The sequence below is a fragment of the Dermacentor andersoni genome, chromosome 4 (assembly GCF_023375885.2).
Source record: "Dermacentor andersoni chromosome 4, qqDerAnde1_hic_scaffold, whole genome shotgun sequence".
NCBI lineage: Eukaryota > Metazoa > Arthropoda > Arachnida > Ixodida > Ixodidae > Dermacentor > Dermacentor andersoni.
In genome coordinates, this window is record NC_092817.1 from 46,134,794 (window position 1) to 46,147,648 (window position 12,855).

General features: G+C 44.9%; 1 protein-coding gene across 1 annotated transcript in view; it reads right to left on the reverse strand.

The window, feature by feature from the left end:
* Positions 1-6,069: 6,069 nt before the first annotated feature.
* LOC126537052 (cytochrome P450 3A14-like) overlaps positions 6,070-12,855 on the reverse strand; it is a 34,019-nt gene continuing 27,233 nt past the window's right edge. Inside the window, exons 13-14 of the mRNA XM_050184176.3 lie at positions 8,735-8,900; positions 6,070-8,046 (exon numbers count right to left, since the gene is read on the reverse strand). Coding sequence (XP_050040133.1) covers positions 7,969-8,046; positions 8,735-8,900 — 244 coding nt within the window. The 3' untranslated portion in view covers positions 6,070-7,968. The remainder of the gene's footprint in view (positions 8,047-8,734; positions 8,901-12,855) is intronic.

The following is a 12,855-nucleotide window of genomic DNA, read 5'->3' on the forward strand; positions in this document are numbered from 1 at the left end:
CACTGGTGAGGGCCTCTATACTACGTATATACTGCTTACGCATACCACGCTCGTGAATATGCAGTAAGGAATGGCCATAAAGAGGGAGGTTGACTTAACCCCTTAAATGCTGACGACGCGTTAACTCGTGACATAGATTGCACTACCTTGTAATTGTGGTGCACAAATAATACGCCATGTCTTTTGCGATTTCTTTTTCAATAATAGCAGTGAAAGAGCTATAGGCATTCCTGGTATTATATCTTTAGGAATAATAGAAGGCCACATAAAACCAGGTTAAAGAGTACGCACTTCTCTTAATTTCTTTTTAAAGTTTGTCATGGTTAATCTGCATTAAAATGTTACGTTTCTGAAATGCGGAAATGCTCTCTTACTATGAGCGGCGCCTTCATTATGCCAGAAAAATACGTAAAGTGTGAGAGGCGTCAGCAATGCCTCGTACTTCTCGCATCAGCTTCATATGTCGTCATGGAATTTGAAGGCTTTCCTTTCTCTTTAGTTAATTGTTCATTGAGAAATGATTACATTGCATTCTACAAGAATATACCGAGTGTCCCAACTTACGTTAGCCAAGCCGCTCAACAAAAAAGGTTATTTAAAAACAAGGTGCGAGATTAAACTATAGAACCGACTGTGTTCGGTGGTCAGCGTTCTGACAACCGAACTTTGAACTATGTTTTTTAAATTAGTTGTTTCGTTGAACAGCTTGGTGAACGTCAGCTCTGACTCCCTATCTATAGGCTCGTGTAACCACGATTCTAGAGAAACTGCACTAATGAAGCCTCGTTTGTGCCATTTGTAACCATTTATTATTTCTTACGAAGTAAAAGAAAATACACCTTTTAACATTTCTCTCTTCCCAAAACGGTAATCGTCATCCATCCTGTGTGCATTTATTTTCATTAGCGCTGCACTCCCCATGTCGTTTTATTTTAGAACGTCGAAAATATTTAAAAATCGCCTGTGTCTGATAGCACAATTGTAATCTTGGATCTAAATTTATTGATGAGGCGGCCATCACTTCTGCGAGAAATCAAAATGCCAAGTTATACAGTTGACATAATTACCCTAATTAACTGTTTAATTATTTTACGCCACATATCTTAACCTTTCGTAATCTACAAATGCATTGGTGTTTCAGTTACTTCCGCGCTTCAATGCATGAAGCGGCGTTTTCCTGAAAAAGTAACCGGATCGCAAAAGCATTTTGTTGAAATTTTTGAAAATTAATATCTCGAAACTGGCACAGCCCAGAGAATTCGTTCCAAGTGGATACGCCTTGCGAACTGACTGGATGTAATTAGTAGATTTATATATTGCCCTAAAGTTATTAATAAAAGGATAATTATGGTAATTATGGTAATTATTTAATTTGGCATTTTGATGTCTCGAAGAAATAATGGCGCTATTATCGAGTAATTTAGATCAAGGGTTAGAATGGTGCTTTATACCACAGTGTATTTAAAAAAAATTGTACCTTTCTTTAAAAAAAGAAGAAAAAACCATAGTTCACGAACGGCACGCCCGTATCAGCGTGCCATAGCGTTCTCGGCAAGAAAGTATCAGGCGCACAGACAGGAAATGCAGGCAAGCTAGATGGCATACATTGTTTAGACACAAGAAAAAAAATTAGAGTGCAGTGAAATTGGGGACATTTTCTGGGCGGGTTCAAAACGGCCGAAGTTCGAGAGTATAGGTTGAAATTCCAGACGTCGCAGTGACGTACCGACGTGGTAGTTTAGGCGCAGTTTATTGCGCGGCGCTGCGCATGCAGCCAAAAGGGATAGCAACAAGAGGTGCACATTGCGTGAACAGTAGCAGAGCGCGTTGCCAACCATGGGCTGGCAGACATGTTTTGTCGAAGCTTGCCACACTGCGAAGTCATTTTGTCAGTCACATCGCCGTATACGCAACATGACAAACAGGTGCAGATCCAGATTATTTTCGAATAAGGGGTACGATATTGAGATGATGGCTGATGATACTGCAATGATGAAGGCATGGACGCTTACGATTTCATCGCTTGCATGGCCGCAAGTGATTTCGTGAAGGCTGGCGGATTTCGATAGTTCGTTTACCGTGCTGTTATACTGTGTAGTGAAGCGCGAGCCAAAGCGAAAGGACGAGAAATAAATGACGGACAGACGAGGACACTCGCTTGTTATGATTTCCCGTGGCATACAGAGGCAGCAATGACGCAGCTCTAAGTCAGTTCTGGCTCGGTATACACTATATATATATATATAACTTTGCAGTATGCAGACCGTCTAGGTGCGCTCCGATAGTGAAGGGCTATTACTAAACGCTGTCGACGTCAAACACGATTGCAAAGAAATAAAGCACACGGGGTCCAACTTGGAACGCTACGTGCACTTTCTTTTTAACGGAAATACAACTTGCTTGCGACATCTAGAGAATAGAACTTTGCGTTAAGCCTGACAGCGATGCCGGATCCCCCGACCTCTTCCTGTCCGCCAGTTCACCTCAGACAAACGCTGACACGCATACAAGCATGGAAGGATATTGTATCAACGCTGGAGCGGCTCACACAAATTTTAAGGAAGGGGTCAGGACACCGGACGTACGCCCCTGAATCCGTGCACGGAGACACTCTGCCGGCTGTCGGTCCTATTCTTGACAGTGTCAAATCCCGCCATATTATCAAATTCTGCCTGACTGGCTCGCAGGGTGGCTGCGCACTTTCTTGAGTGTCTCAACATGCCAACGCGCCAGAATAATGCATGGCGCAATCTTGCGATTTCCAGAACAGCATGGAGTTTCCTACGAAAACTACTAGAGTGAAGCTCTGGCTGTTGCGAACCATGCGGGAGGTGCGCATGTGTTTCTCTAATATCCACCTTTGTGGAGCCTGAGGCGTTCTTGTATAGCGTTAGCGCTGAGCGTTATGTTGCTGCAAACGCGCATATTTTTATGCGAACCGTTGCATTTAAAATGCAATATTTTGTTGTAAATGATCATCTCGCGAAGTACCGAAGCCGTTCTATCGTTGAAGTACTAACTGTGCGCAAATCAATGTACTCGTTTCGAGGCTGTCATCCATCCAGCATGGCAAATCCATCATACTATTGCATGTTCCATTAACGCGAGAGCCACATGTCCTCTCAAGTAATTATTGTATAGGATGCTCCAGTGGCCGACAGAGTACAGTGGCTCCTCTATGGCAGCTGTCAGAACTCTTGAGACATTGTACGAAAAAGCCGGCCAAGCACGTCCTCTCATTTCCCTGTAATCACGTTGTACTGTATCGGCGAACTTCGAATTTCGAAATTTGATTTTCGAATCAATTCGCAAGGGACGAAAGGCACTGGGCAGACCGATGATTGTTTGGACGAACCATTGCGACAACACACATCGTCACAGAGACGACCAGTTCTTACTTACAAAAAAATTAAATAACGTCTCGGGTTTTACTTGCCAAAACAACGATCTCATCATGAGGCACGCCGCAGTGAGGGACTCCGGTGTAATTTTGCTCACCTGGAGTTTCGTAACACGCACCCCAAGCACGGCACAGGAGTGCTTTTGCACTCGAACTCGCGATCTCGTGCTCAGCAGTTCAATGTTACCTATAGCCACTGGGCTATACCGCGGCGGGTCAAATGCATCGCTGCCTAATTCAAAGAAGAATTTGTATAGATGCTCTAGCCAATTAACGTGTGCTCATTTACGTGAGTAAAAGGTGGAAACGAACCTCTCTTAGTATCTACAGATATCTTGGGAGCTGTGTGCTTGTACGACACGCGGAGGACCGGCGTAGATACCATAGTGCGTGTGAGGTGGGAGTTCGCCCAGGACTCTTAGGTTGCCTCTGAGTTGTATGGCGATGACGCGCAGAGCAACTTAAAGCCGACCTTTTTCTTCGTTTTTTTATTGACGGCATTCACGACAGTTCCGTTCCGCGCAGTCCTGCCCTGTGGTTCGCGCAAGTGTCTGCAGTCGGCTCGTTCGTCGCGGCAGCTCTGCTGGCAGTGACGTACGTGCTAAGGGAAGCCAGTCCGCAGCAAAGGAAGCACACGAAGCCGGTCGCTCACTGGTCTCGGACGGCGACGATGACAACTATGACGGCCGAGGCGATAGTCACGTCCGAAACGTGGCCAACAGCCACCGACCTGCAAGGGCCTGTGGGGCGCCGCCACGGGCGTTTTGAAGATTTAATTGTTTAATGTAAATATTAGATTATAAAATTTAACTTTTTTCGTGTTCACCGCACCGCGGTAAGAAAAGAATGTTTTGCGATGAGCTAGTAAAATTTGTTTCGGAATGACCCCGGCTGGTGTAGTTTACTGGCCGTCGAAGAGGTAGAGGTGCTAAGAACGCCTTAAAATCTCAAATCATTGGCCTGTATGATCGTTATCAGTTGATTACTGAAAAGAGGTGTATCACAAAATTTTGACGACGTTTCAAGGCGAATTGCTGGTGACAAGAAAAAATTGGATGACAAGCGCGTACGAGATGGCGATGAGCCATTGTATTTGTGCGTCTAAATTCTTATGCACTGTGTGGATGTGCGAGTCGCAGACTCTCGAGATTGCAGTATTTTGAGACGTTGTATAGTGGTGGGCTCCGAATGTGGATTATCTGGGCATTTTCTCAACGCAAAGTACAGCGCACCAGCTCTTTGGCAATTGAAGTAAACTTTTTTTTTTCCTGGATAACAGAGAATCAGCAGCAACATAAGAGTATACTGCACTGAACAGTTTGATGGAGGCAGCGTCCATTTCTTCCAGTTCAAACCACAGCCACTTAGCCACCTCGGCGTATCCGAAGTAATAACACCGGCTTTCGCGTGTCGAATGAGAGATGAATTACGCCACAATTATATAAGTGTAAGCCTATTGGTGCAGCTGTGTCAAGAGCAAGAGCGCAACAGAAAAAGAGCAACAGGAGCAGCTTTTCCCTCCTACCCCCTCCTTCGCTCCCATCCGTCCCCAGAGGTTTTCTGTATTGCTTTTTGCTCTACTTTATACTTTATACCTGTGCGAGAGAGGTATTTATTATGAGAGAAAAGCTGAGAGGTCGGCCTGAATCAATTTTCTGACATGCTACTCGACGTTGGGGGAAGGGGGAAAGAGTGTAGACAAAGAATACTGGACTGGACAAGGGACTTCGAAGAGTATGGGAGTGTGAAAGATCATACATGTGAATGTTTTATACATGCGAATGCTAAACGGAGAACAAGTCGTTTGCTATGCATTTGCCGACCAATAAAATACTTCGACGGGCGACGGCAGACTGTGACCATATGGCAAAAAGGAAAAAAAGGCTCGCCATCCCGGCCTTACGTTGGTGAATGTCCAGCGAAGCTGTTGAAAACCACCACTACAACTGCTGAAGGGGGCATGCAATACCTTATTGCTTTAGCGTAATGACAGTAATGGGGATTTCGAGCAATGGTAGTAATGGTAATTTTGACACCACGCCGCCGCTTGTCGTATTGCCGTTTACTCTTCCCTTTGCCGCTTTTCGTATTCACACTGCTCCTTAGGAACCTTAACTATGCGTTGCCTACCCATAGCGGTGCTGCAGTAACAATGAAATCGGTTGCTAGGCTGGTTATTTTCACGTGCTAAAGGCTAGGGATGTCACTCACTTCCCCAGCGGCCGTGAGTGATCTTTACCAGATAACGTACGCGGAGAGCGCTGAGGAGCGCCTTTTCATCAATTATGGGATTCGAATGCTTGCTTTGTGCTGCTTCTGTATTGAAACGAATGGTGTTCTGTATGTTATATGCGTGGTTCCAAAGAATGCAAAATACTTAAAGAATACTTATTAAAGTATCATCAGCTCTGTACTATGTACTATGTTGCTAACCTCAGTTTACTCCTGCCCTTACTGAAAGTCTGCTTTATCTAATTTTGAGTCCTAGGCTCACACCTTCACAGAGGTAGGACGATCGATTTAAGTCATTTCTTAAAATTATGGAACGTTTAATTGCACGTGCACATATTACATGTGTGCCACGTCCTCGCGAAAACCGCACATGTGCAAGACACGAGAAAGAAATCTCATATGAGTCATGTCGCGGCAATTAATACTATAGGAAAGTGAGAGGAGGAGGAGGAATAAGCTTTATTTGTGCACAGCAGGTTTGAGACCTAGGCCTCTCTACCTAGATGACGGCCTCGAGCCCTAATTCGGCCCTGGCGGCATCTTCGGACTGCTGGATTGCCTTGAGTTGGTCTTCCGGTGCACAGCTGAGCAACGCGGTCGCCCACTGCTCTCTGGTCTTGTTTATTTTATTTTGCGTAGGTGACCGAGGACAAGCCCAAGCCATCTGTTGTAGGTCCGCCCTTTCTTGACAGAGTCTACATCTATCCGTGTAAAGGCCCGGGTAGTAGCGGTGGTTGGCCACCGGGTTCGGATATGTATCTGTTTGTAAGAGGCGCCATGCCGTCGCTTGCCGTCTACTCAGCTAGGAGTGTGCCGGAGGGAAATGGGCCCTTCTCAATTTATAGTGTTTGGTGATCTCGTTAAAGCTGGTCTTTCGCGAAAGTTGTTTAAAATTATCAGCGCTTACGGTGAGATTCTTCCTTTTGCATAGTTCTTGACGGCTGTCTTGCAGCCGCTTACTACGATGTTAGCTTCCGTGGAGGCTATTGCCAGTGCTAAAGCAGCCTCCTCCGCCACCTCCGCCTTCTCCGTTTTTACCGTCTCACTAACTCTGCAGTCACCCTCTAGACTCGTAGCAACTATCGACATACTCTGTCTATTTGCGTACTTCGCTGCGTCCACATAGACCACGTCCCTGACACTACGGAATCTTTTGTGGAGAGCTCTCGCTCTTGCGTTTCTTCGATCTTGGTGAAACTCCGGGTGCATGTTTCTGGGGATTGGGGGTATTGATAGATGTTCCCTTATTTTCCTTGGGATGTCTCTCCACACTCCGTGCTGTTCTTCGCAGGTTATTCCGATGTCATCTAAGACGTGTCTCCCCGTCACACTCTGTGTAAGCCTTTCATACTGCGCTACTCTGTGGGCCTCAATAAGTTCGTCTAGTGTGTTGTGCACACCGAGCGCCAAGAATTTCTCGTTTGACGTATTTGCCGGAGTCCCAAGGCTTGCTTATACGCCCTTCTAATAATGCATTTTATCTTGGAAAGTGAGAAGCCAAATTATATTTGTAAAGGTTAATCAGCGATAGCTTTGCGGTAAGAGGATAACTCCAAGAACAAGCACCATATGTGAGAAATTATGGATAACACACGTTAAATAACACAAACCACTGACACTGGGTTTTACATGTGATCCTCACGAGGCTCGGTCTGTTGGAGAAGAATAACAAATACTCAGAGCGGGCCGTATCCTTCTCTTACTTACCTGTATTATGTGCTTAAGGCTCGCATTCAGAAATTATAAATATTTTGAACCCGAATTGAATAATAGTTTATTTACTAGAGTGCTTCAATGTACCTTTATAGAACTACAGTATAGCTAAACGACCTATTTAATGTTAATCATGGATGCTTTCACGCATTATGTATGAATTTCTCGCGTTCATTATTACAGAATATATTGGCAAGCATTATATACAGGATCAATATACGCACATTGCCCTAATTTCAATGCGAAGACAATCACAAGGGCAGGGACTGAATGTGCTCTAGCTTTCGTGCCCTCTTTTCTCGAACAGAAATTGCTTTATATGAAGAAGGCACTCTTCCCTAGACAATGAACATAAAAAATAACATCGAAACTTTCAAAGGAGCTTTCCTGTTCGCGTTTAAAAATAGCTAGCTTATCCGGCAGAACTGAGACTCGCCACACCGTTGTGTCATGGCGTGCAGATCTTGGTACTCGAGCAGGTACAGAGTTTACTCCCTGATGACTTCACGACGGCACCAGGTGTAGGTATTTGCCTTTCGCTCGCCGTGGACGTCTTGTGCGTGTCGGTGGCTTGCTTGTTTGTTCCTGAGCAAACGCATGAAGCTTGATCTTTAGTGCGACGTTCATAACCGCCTAAAGACGATCCAGGGACCGACGCTTGGTTTCGAAACCACCGCGCGGGAAACCATGTCCAGGGATCCCTGCGAAACAGCACAATGATAAAGAGAACAGAAGCTTTGTATCGGTTTCTTGCATTGTTCCTAGCGTATTAATTCTCGGACTGGATGCGACGAGACAACCATGCAAAGTACCTGACAGCCACAAGAGCGTTCCCGCAAAAGCTGGGCCAGCGTTATAAAAAATATTCTGATGCTGGAACCTTTCGTAAGAGCAGGTGCCGCCGATTGTGGTGATGAGAATTTCATTAGCGAATGCAACGGGCCAGCAGTAAGCATCACATACTAACGAAAAGTTATGTTCATTCGCCCCAAGGCTCTATTTTTTTCTACGTAGCTTTCAGTTTTTCAGTTTCCTGGTCGATGTAACCCTTTCAGCCTAACATGATTTTGGCTTCTAGCGCTAAGTGAAACACGGCCACAGAAAGGAGCAGACAGGACGAGCGCTGTTCCTGTCTGCTCCTTTCTGTGTCCGTGTTTCACTTCGCGCTAGAAGCCAAAATCATGTTAGCGTACCAACTCGCCCAACTGTCTATGCTTTCAGCCTAAACTGACTATCATAAATTGAACCTAGAACTACAGTAACTGTGCCAGAAGGGAGAACCGCACAAGAAAGCTTCTGCGAAAGCGCGGCACCATACACAAATCCACGAATGTAGCCCAGCGGTCCCTGAAACTTCCATTGCATGCTCCTATAGAATAGCGCACGTACCTCTCCCTGCGAAGGTCCCAGCTCGAGTTGAAAATGTTGAACCAACCGCGCAATTGTGAAGTTCAACGACATCTGAGCCGCGCGCATCCCGATGCAATTTCGTGGTCCCACGCCGAAAGGCTGGTGGGCTACCTTGCGAAAGCTGCCTTCATTTTCCGGAGAAAACCTGCCAGGGACAAAGACACGATGAACAATATAAATGTCTAGCATTCACAGCGCCCAGCGCAACGCATTTCATCGCTGCGTGTGAGCTCTTCCCGTTCAGCTAATTCCCAGGAACACTGAACATTGCTCCCTCGGCTATCTGTCGAACTTCATCGCAATGCACTAGCGTAACTCGATGGGAAGCTTTATTATGAAAGAGCATAGCTTAGGGCGTGTTGGTATTCCATAACTGAGGTTTTTAGCGCACGAAAAGGGACGAGAGACAGAAGCAAGACGCCCTTCCAATAACATTTATGGCACTTAGATTTAACTTGTCTATATTGTAATAGCAGTGTTTTGCTCATGACCATAAAACTGCTATAACACTGGTGTAGGCCTGCGTCAAGCCTTCTGTAGCTTTTTGCCTACAATCGTCCGCTTCGTTGTACTTTCTTGCTGGATTTTGAATTAAAGTGACTCTCACTGTGCTCCTTTTGTTCGAAAGGGAAAAGACACGTGGATGGCTGCAATGAGTCGCGGACGAGGAATCGTTGTCCTCACCCTCGAAGGAGCGGGAGTAAAAAAAATATATACTATGGGGGCACCTAAGCAATTCTTATGATGTGTAAATGTGATAGCATTATTGCTTGTCACTGAGTGTGTCGCTTAGTTATGCCGCTGTGTTTAGTGTAGCTCCGAACCGCACGCTTCCGCCCTTTTGAGTTATTTGAACGCCTCGGTTGTCCCTAAAGGCCTAAGGATTAATCTAAAAGCTGCCACTTCAAAAATGCCCGTTACTAACGAAACCAAATGGGATAATGTTCTTAAGAATGCATCGTTAGAACAAGTTCCAATCAGTATAGAACAAGAGTGAAGTCGTTACTTAGGCGGGACAGATTACTCAAACAGAACCTCCCACTTCGGAAGATTCATTACAAATAGTTCACTATGAATCCGGTAAAGTGTCAGCACTCTCAAAAATTAAAGTAAGGAAATTTTCTCGCGACAATGTTGGTTCTCACCATAACCGGCTCGGATCGAATGATACGCCCCCCATACAAGGACCATTACAAAAGATGCAGCAAAGCGATTGACAACGTTGTGAACCAGTCTATTTTTTAACTTTCCGCCTCTCAGCTTAGCGCTCTTTCAAAAGGTTTAAATTCTTACCCGGCTACTGGTGGCTTTAGTGAATTTCAGCTTCTTAAATATTTAGACAACATTGCAAGAAATTTGAGACTTCGGGAATGGTTTTACGATCATCCTAGGTCAGGAAAACATGCTATGCACTGCCTAGCGGCAAGCACTGGACTCCTTCTCCAAAGCGTGATAAACGTCTGGATACATATAATAAAGCAGTAAACACGATAAACGTAACGCATACAAAGAACAAATTCCCTTTCGATGCAATCTCTCTATTAGAGAAAAAAGGTCACTGGAGGAATTAAACAGCCCGAAATATGGGGCCGTATAACGTAAAACTATTCCAATATGTTTTTATTCCAATCTTCTGACGTCAAATTTGCGTAACTGCCGACGCAAGCATGAGGCGGTCACCCGCAGGGTTGTCTGAACAAACCAATCAAATATTCCCCTCATTCATGGGAGGTCACTTTTGTTTGCTTGAAAAACGAATAACATCGCCTGCACTGAGTGGCGTGTCTTATCTAATTGGCTCACAAGAGGCGAGGAGCATGCTCTAGTGGAGAGGAATTCGATAGGGCCGAGCCACTACACTGAATATCTATAACCGGATGAAGAGGGTGGTGCCGGCGTCTGCGATTGGTCCGCTTTCTCTTACTTAGCTTGCGGTGGCTTGTCGACAATCGCGACGGCATGCAATGGAAGCATAAGAATGACGCTAAAACGGATCCTCACCAAAGAAGAGTTGGCAGAACGAGGTCGTAAACGTGCCGAAAATTCTCGAAAACGTTACGCGGCCACGCAAAAAGTTTTATTGCACGCAAATAAACCCATGCAGTCCGGCAGGGGCGAGTAGCCAGTGCTGGAGCGATCGGCGGCAGCCATGTTCTATTCCCTTCGCAACGGGGCAGCCTGCGGCTATTCAGAAGAAAATTCAGCTTTGTTCGGCATATTAATGCGTCTTTAACGCGTACGCGTCACTTTGACGCGATAAGTTTTTGCGGTTTTGTGACGTCGCGTGAGAGGCAGGTGAAGTGGGTGCAGCCAGAAAACTTTTAACGAATAGCCGAGGGCTAATGGCAAGAAGGCGTCGAATGAGAAATGACTGTTTTGTTCGGTCAAATTATGCGTAATCAGTGTGTACACGTTATATCAGATGGGGAACTATTGCGGTTTTCATGACGTAATGTGACAGACAGGTGAGCTGGGTGGTCCAAAAATGTTTTTGACCAATCGCGGTAGGCTGATTGCAGAATCGGAATAGAAAAGTTTGGAATAGTGTTACGTTATAGCGCCCATGTTGTAATTACGCCTTCCGACAAGGGAGGTGCAATAGTGATAATGGACAAGAATGACGATGTTAAGGAGGCCCACAGACAGAGATACTATCTGACTCATCGGACTCTTCATTCTATGAAACACTTACTTATGATCCTACTCAAAGATTTTAAACTTGAGATCAAACGAGATATCAGAGAACTTGTAAAAAATAATAAGATAGAAACAGCAATCTGCGACTCTCACACTGCCCAGCCTCGTGGCGAAGATATTTCACCTCCTATCGAAGATTTCTAAAGAAAACAACCCAGGCCGAGCCATTGTTTCCGGTGTAGGCACTGTCACTGAAAACATATCGCGCTACGTTTACAGCCTAATTGATGCACAATAAATAATTCCCGAAATACCAACTACAGTTTCATCTTTTGTAAAAAGTACCAATCATTCTCTTGCTGACATCATGGAGTTATAAATACCTCCTGAATGCTTACTTGTTACGCTCGACGTTCATTCTCTGTACACAAGTATCCCACGTGGTGATGGGATAAAGGTGGTGCTTTCAGCACATGGAGCCTCGTCAATCGATCAGCCTGCTGACTGCTATAAGCTAGTACACTTTATTCACGAACTAAAAAAATTTGAGTTTGATGGGGTCCATTACGTGCAAGTAAGCACATCGTCAATGAGAACAAGAATTTGTCCTAATTACGTCAATATTTTTATAGCTGTACTGGAAGAATTTCTCGCGTCTCGCAGTTTAAAGCCGCTCTGCTACAAGCGTTTTATTGATGACATCTCTATGATTTGGCCTCATGGGGAAACAGATCTCTTAATATGTATAACTGACTTCAGTCGTGCTCATCCTACTATTTACTTTTCTCACCACTACTCGCAGGACAGTGTAAGCTTTTTAGATGTAACCGTCTCACTGTCTGGGGGCAGGTTAACTGCGAAACTTTACAGGAAGCCAATGGACACCTACCAGTATTTACATTTCTACAGCAGTCATGTCAGGCACTGTAAGACAGGTGTTCTGTACAGCCAAGCACACCATTTCAAGCGTATGTGTTATAAGAAAGAAAATTTCAGTGCTAATTCTGCACTAATGAAATGCGTGCTTCTTATGCAGAAATACCCGGGAGCAGATAATTGATAATGCTGTAACTCCAGCTAGCAAGCTCAACCGGGTCGACATACTTAAAGCTAAATCACCTAATAGCGAACAATACACGAATCTAATCCTTACCCACTCTGCGTCAGTGCCAAAGGTTTCAGCTATTCTTAGAAAGCACCATAACATAATTGCTCAACGTGATGGCCTTATACGCATATTTTTTGATCGCCCCCGCGTCGTGTACATGAAAAATAAGAATTTACATGGTACCTTGACTAAACCAAGCCAACCCTAAATTTTACCCGTAGCACAGGCTGTATGTCTTGGGACAAATCACGTTGCCAGGTCTGTGCTCGCACGAGAACTACACAGAAAGCAGTCAGCACCGCGTCCAGCTTCTCTTTTCAAATTAAAGGAAACTTTACATGTGACACAGGAAATG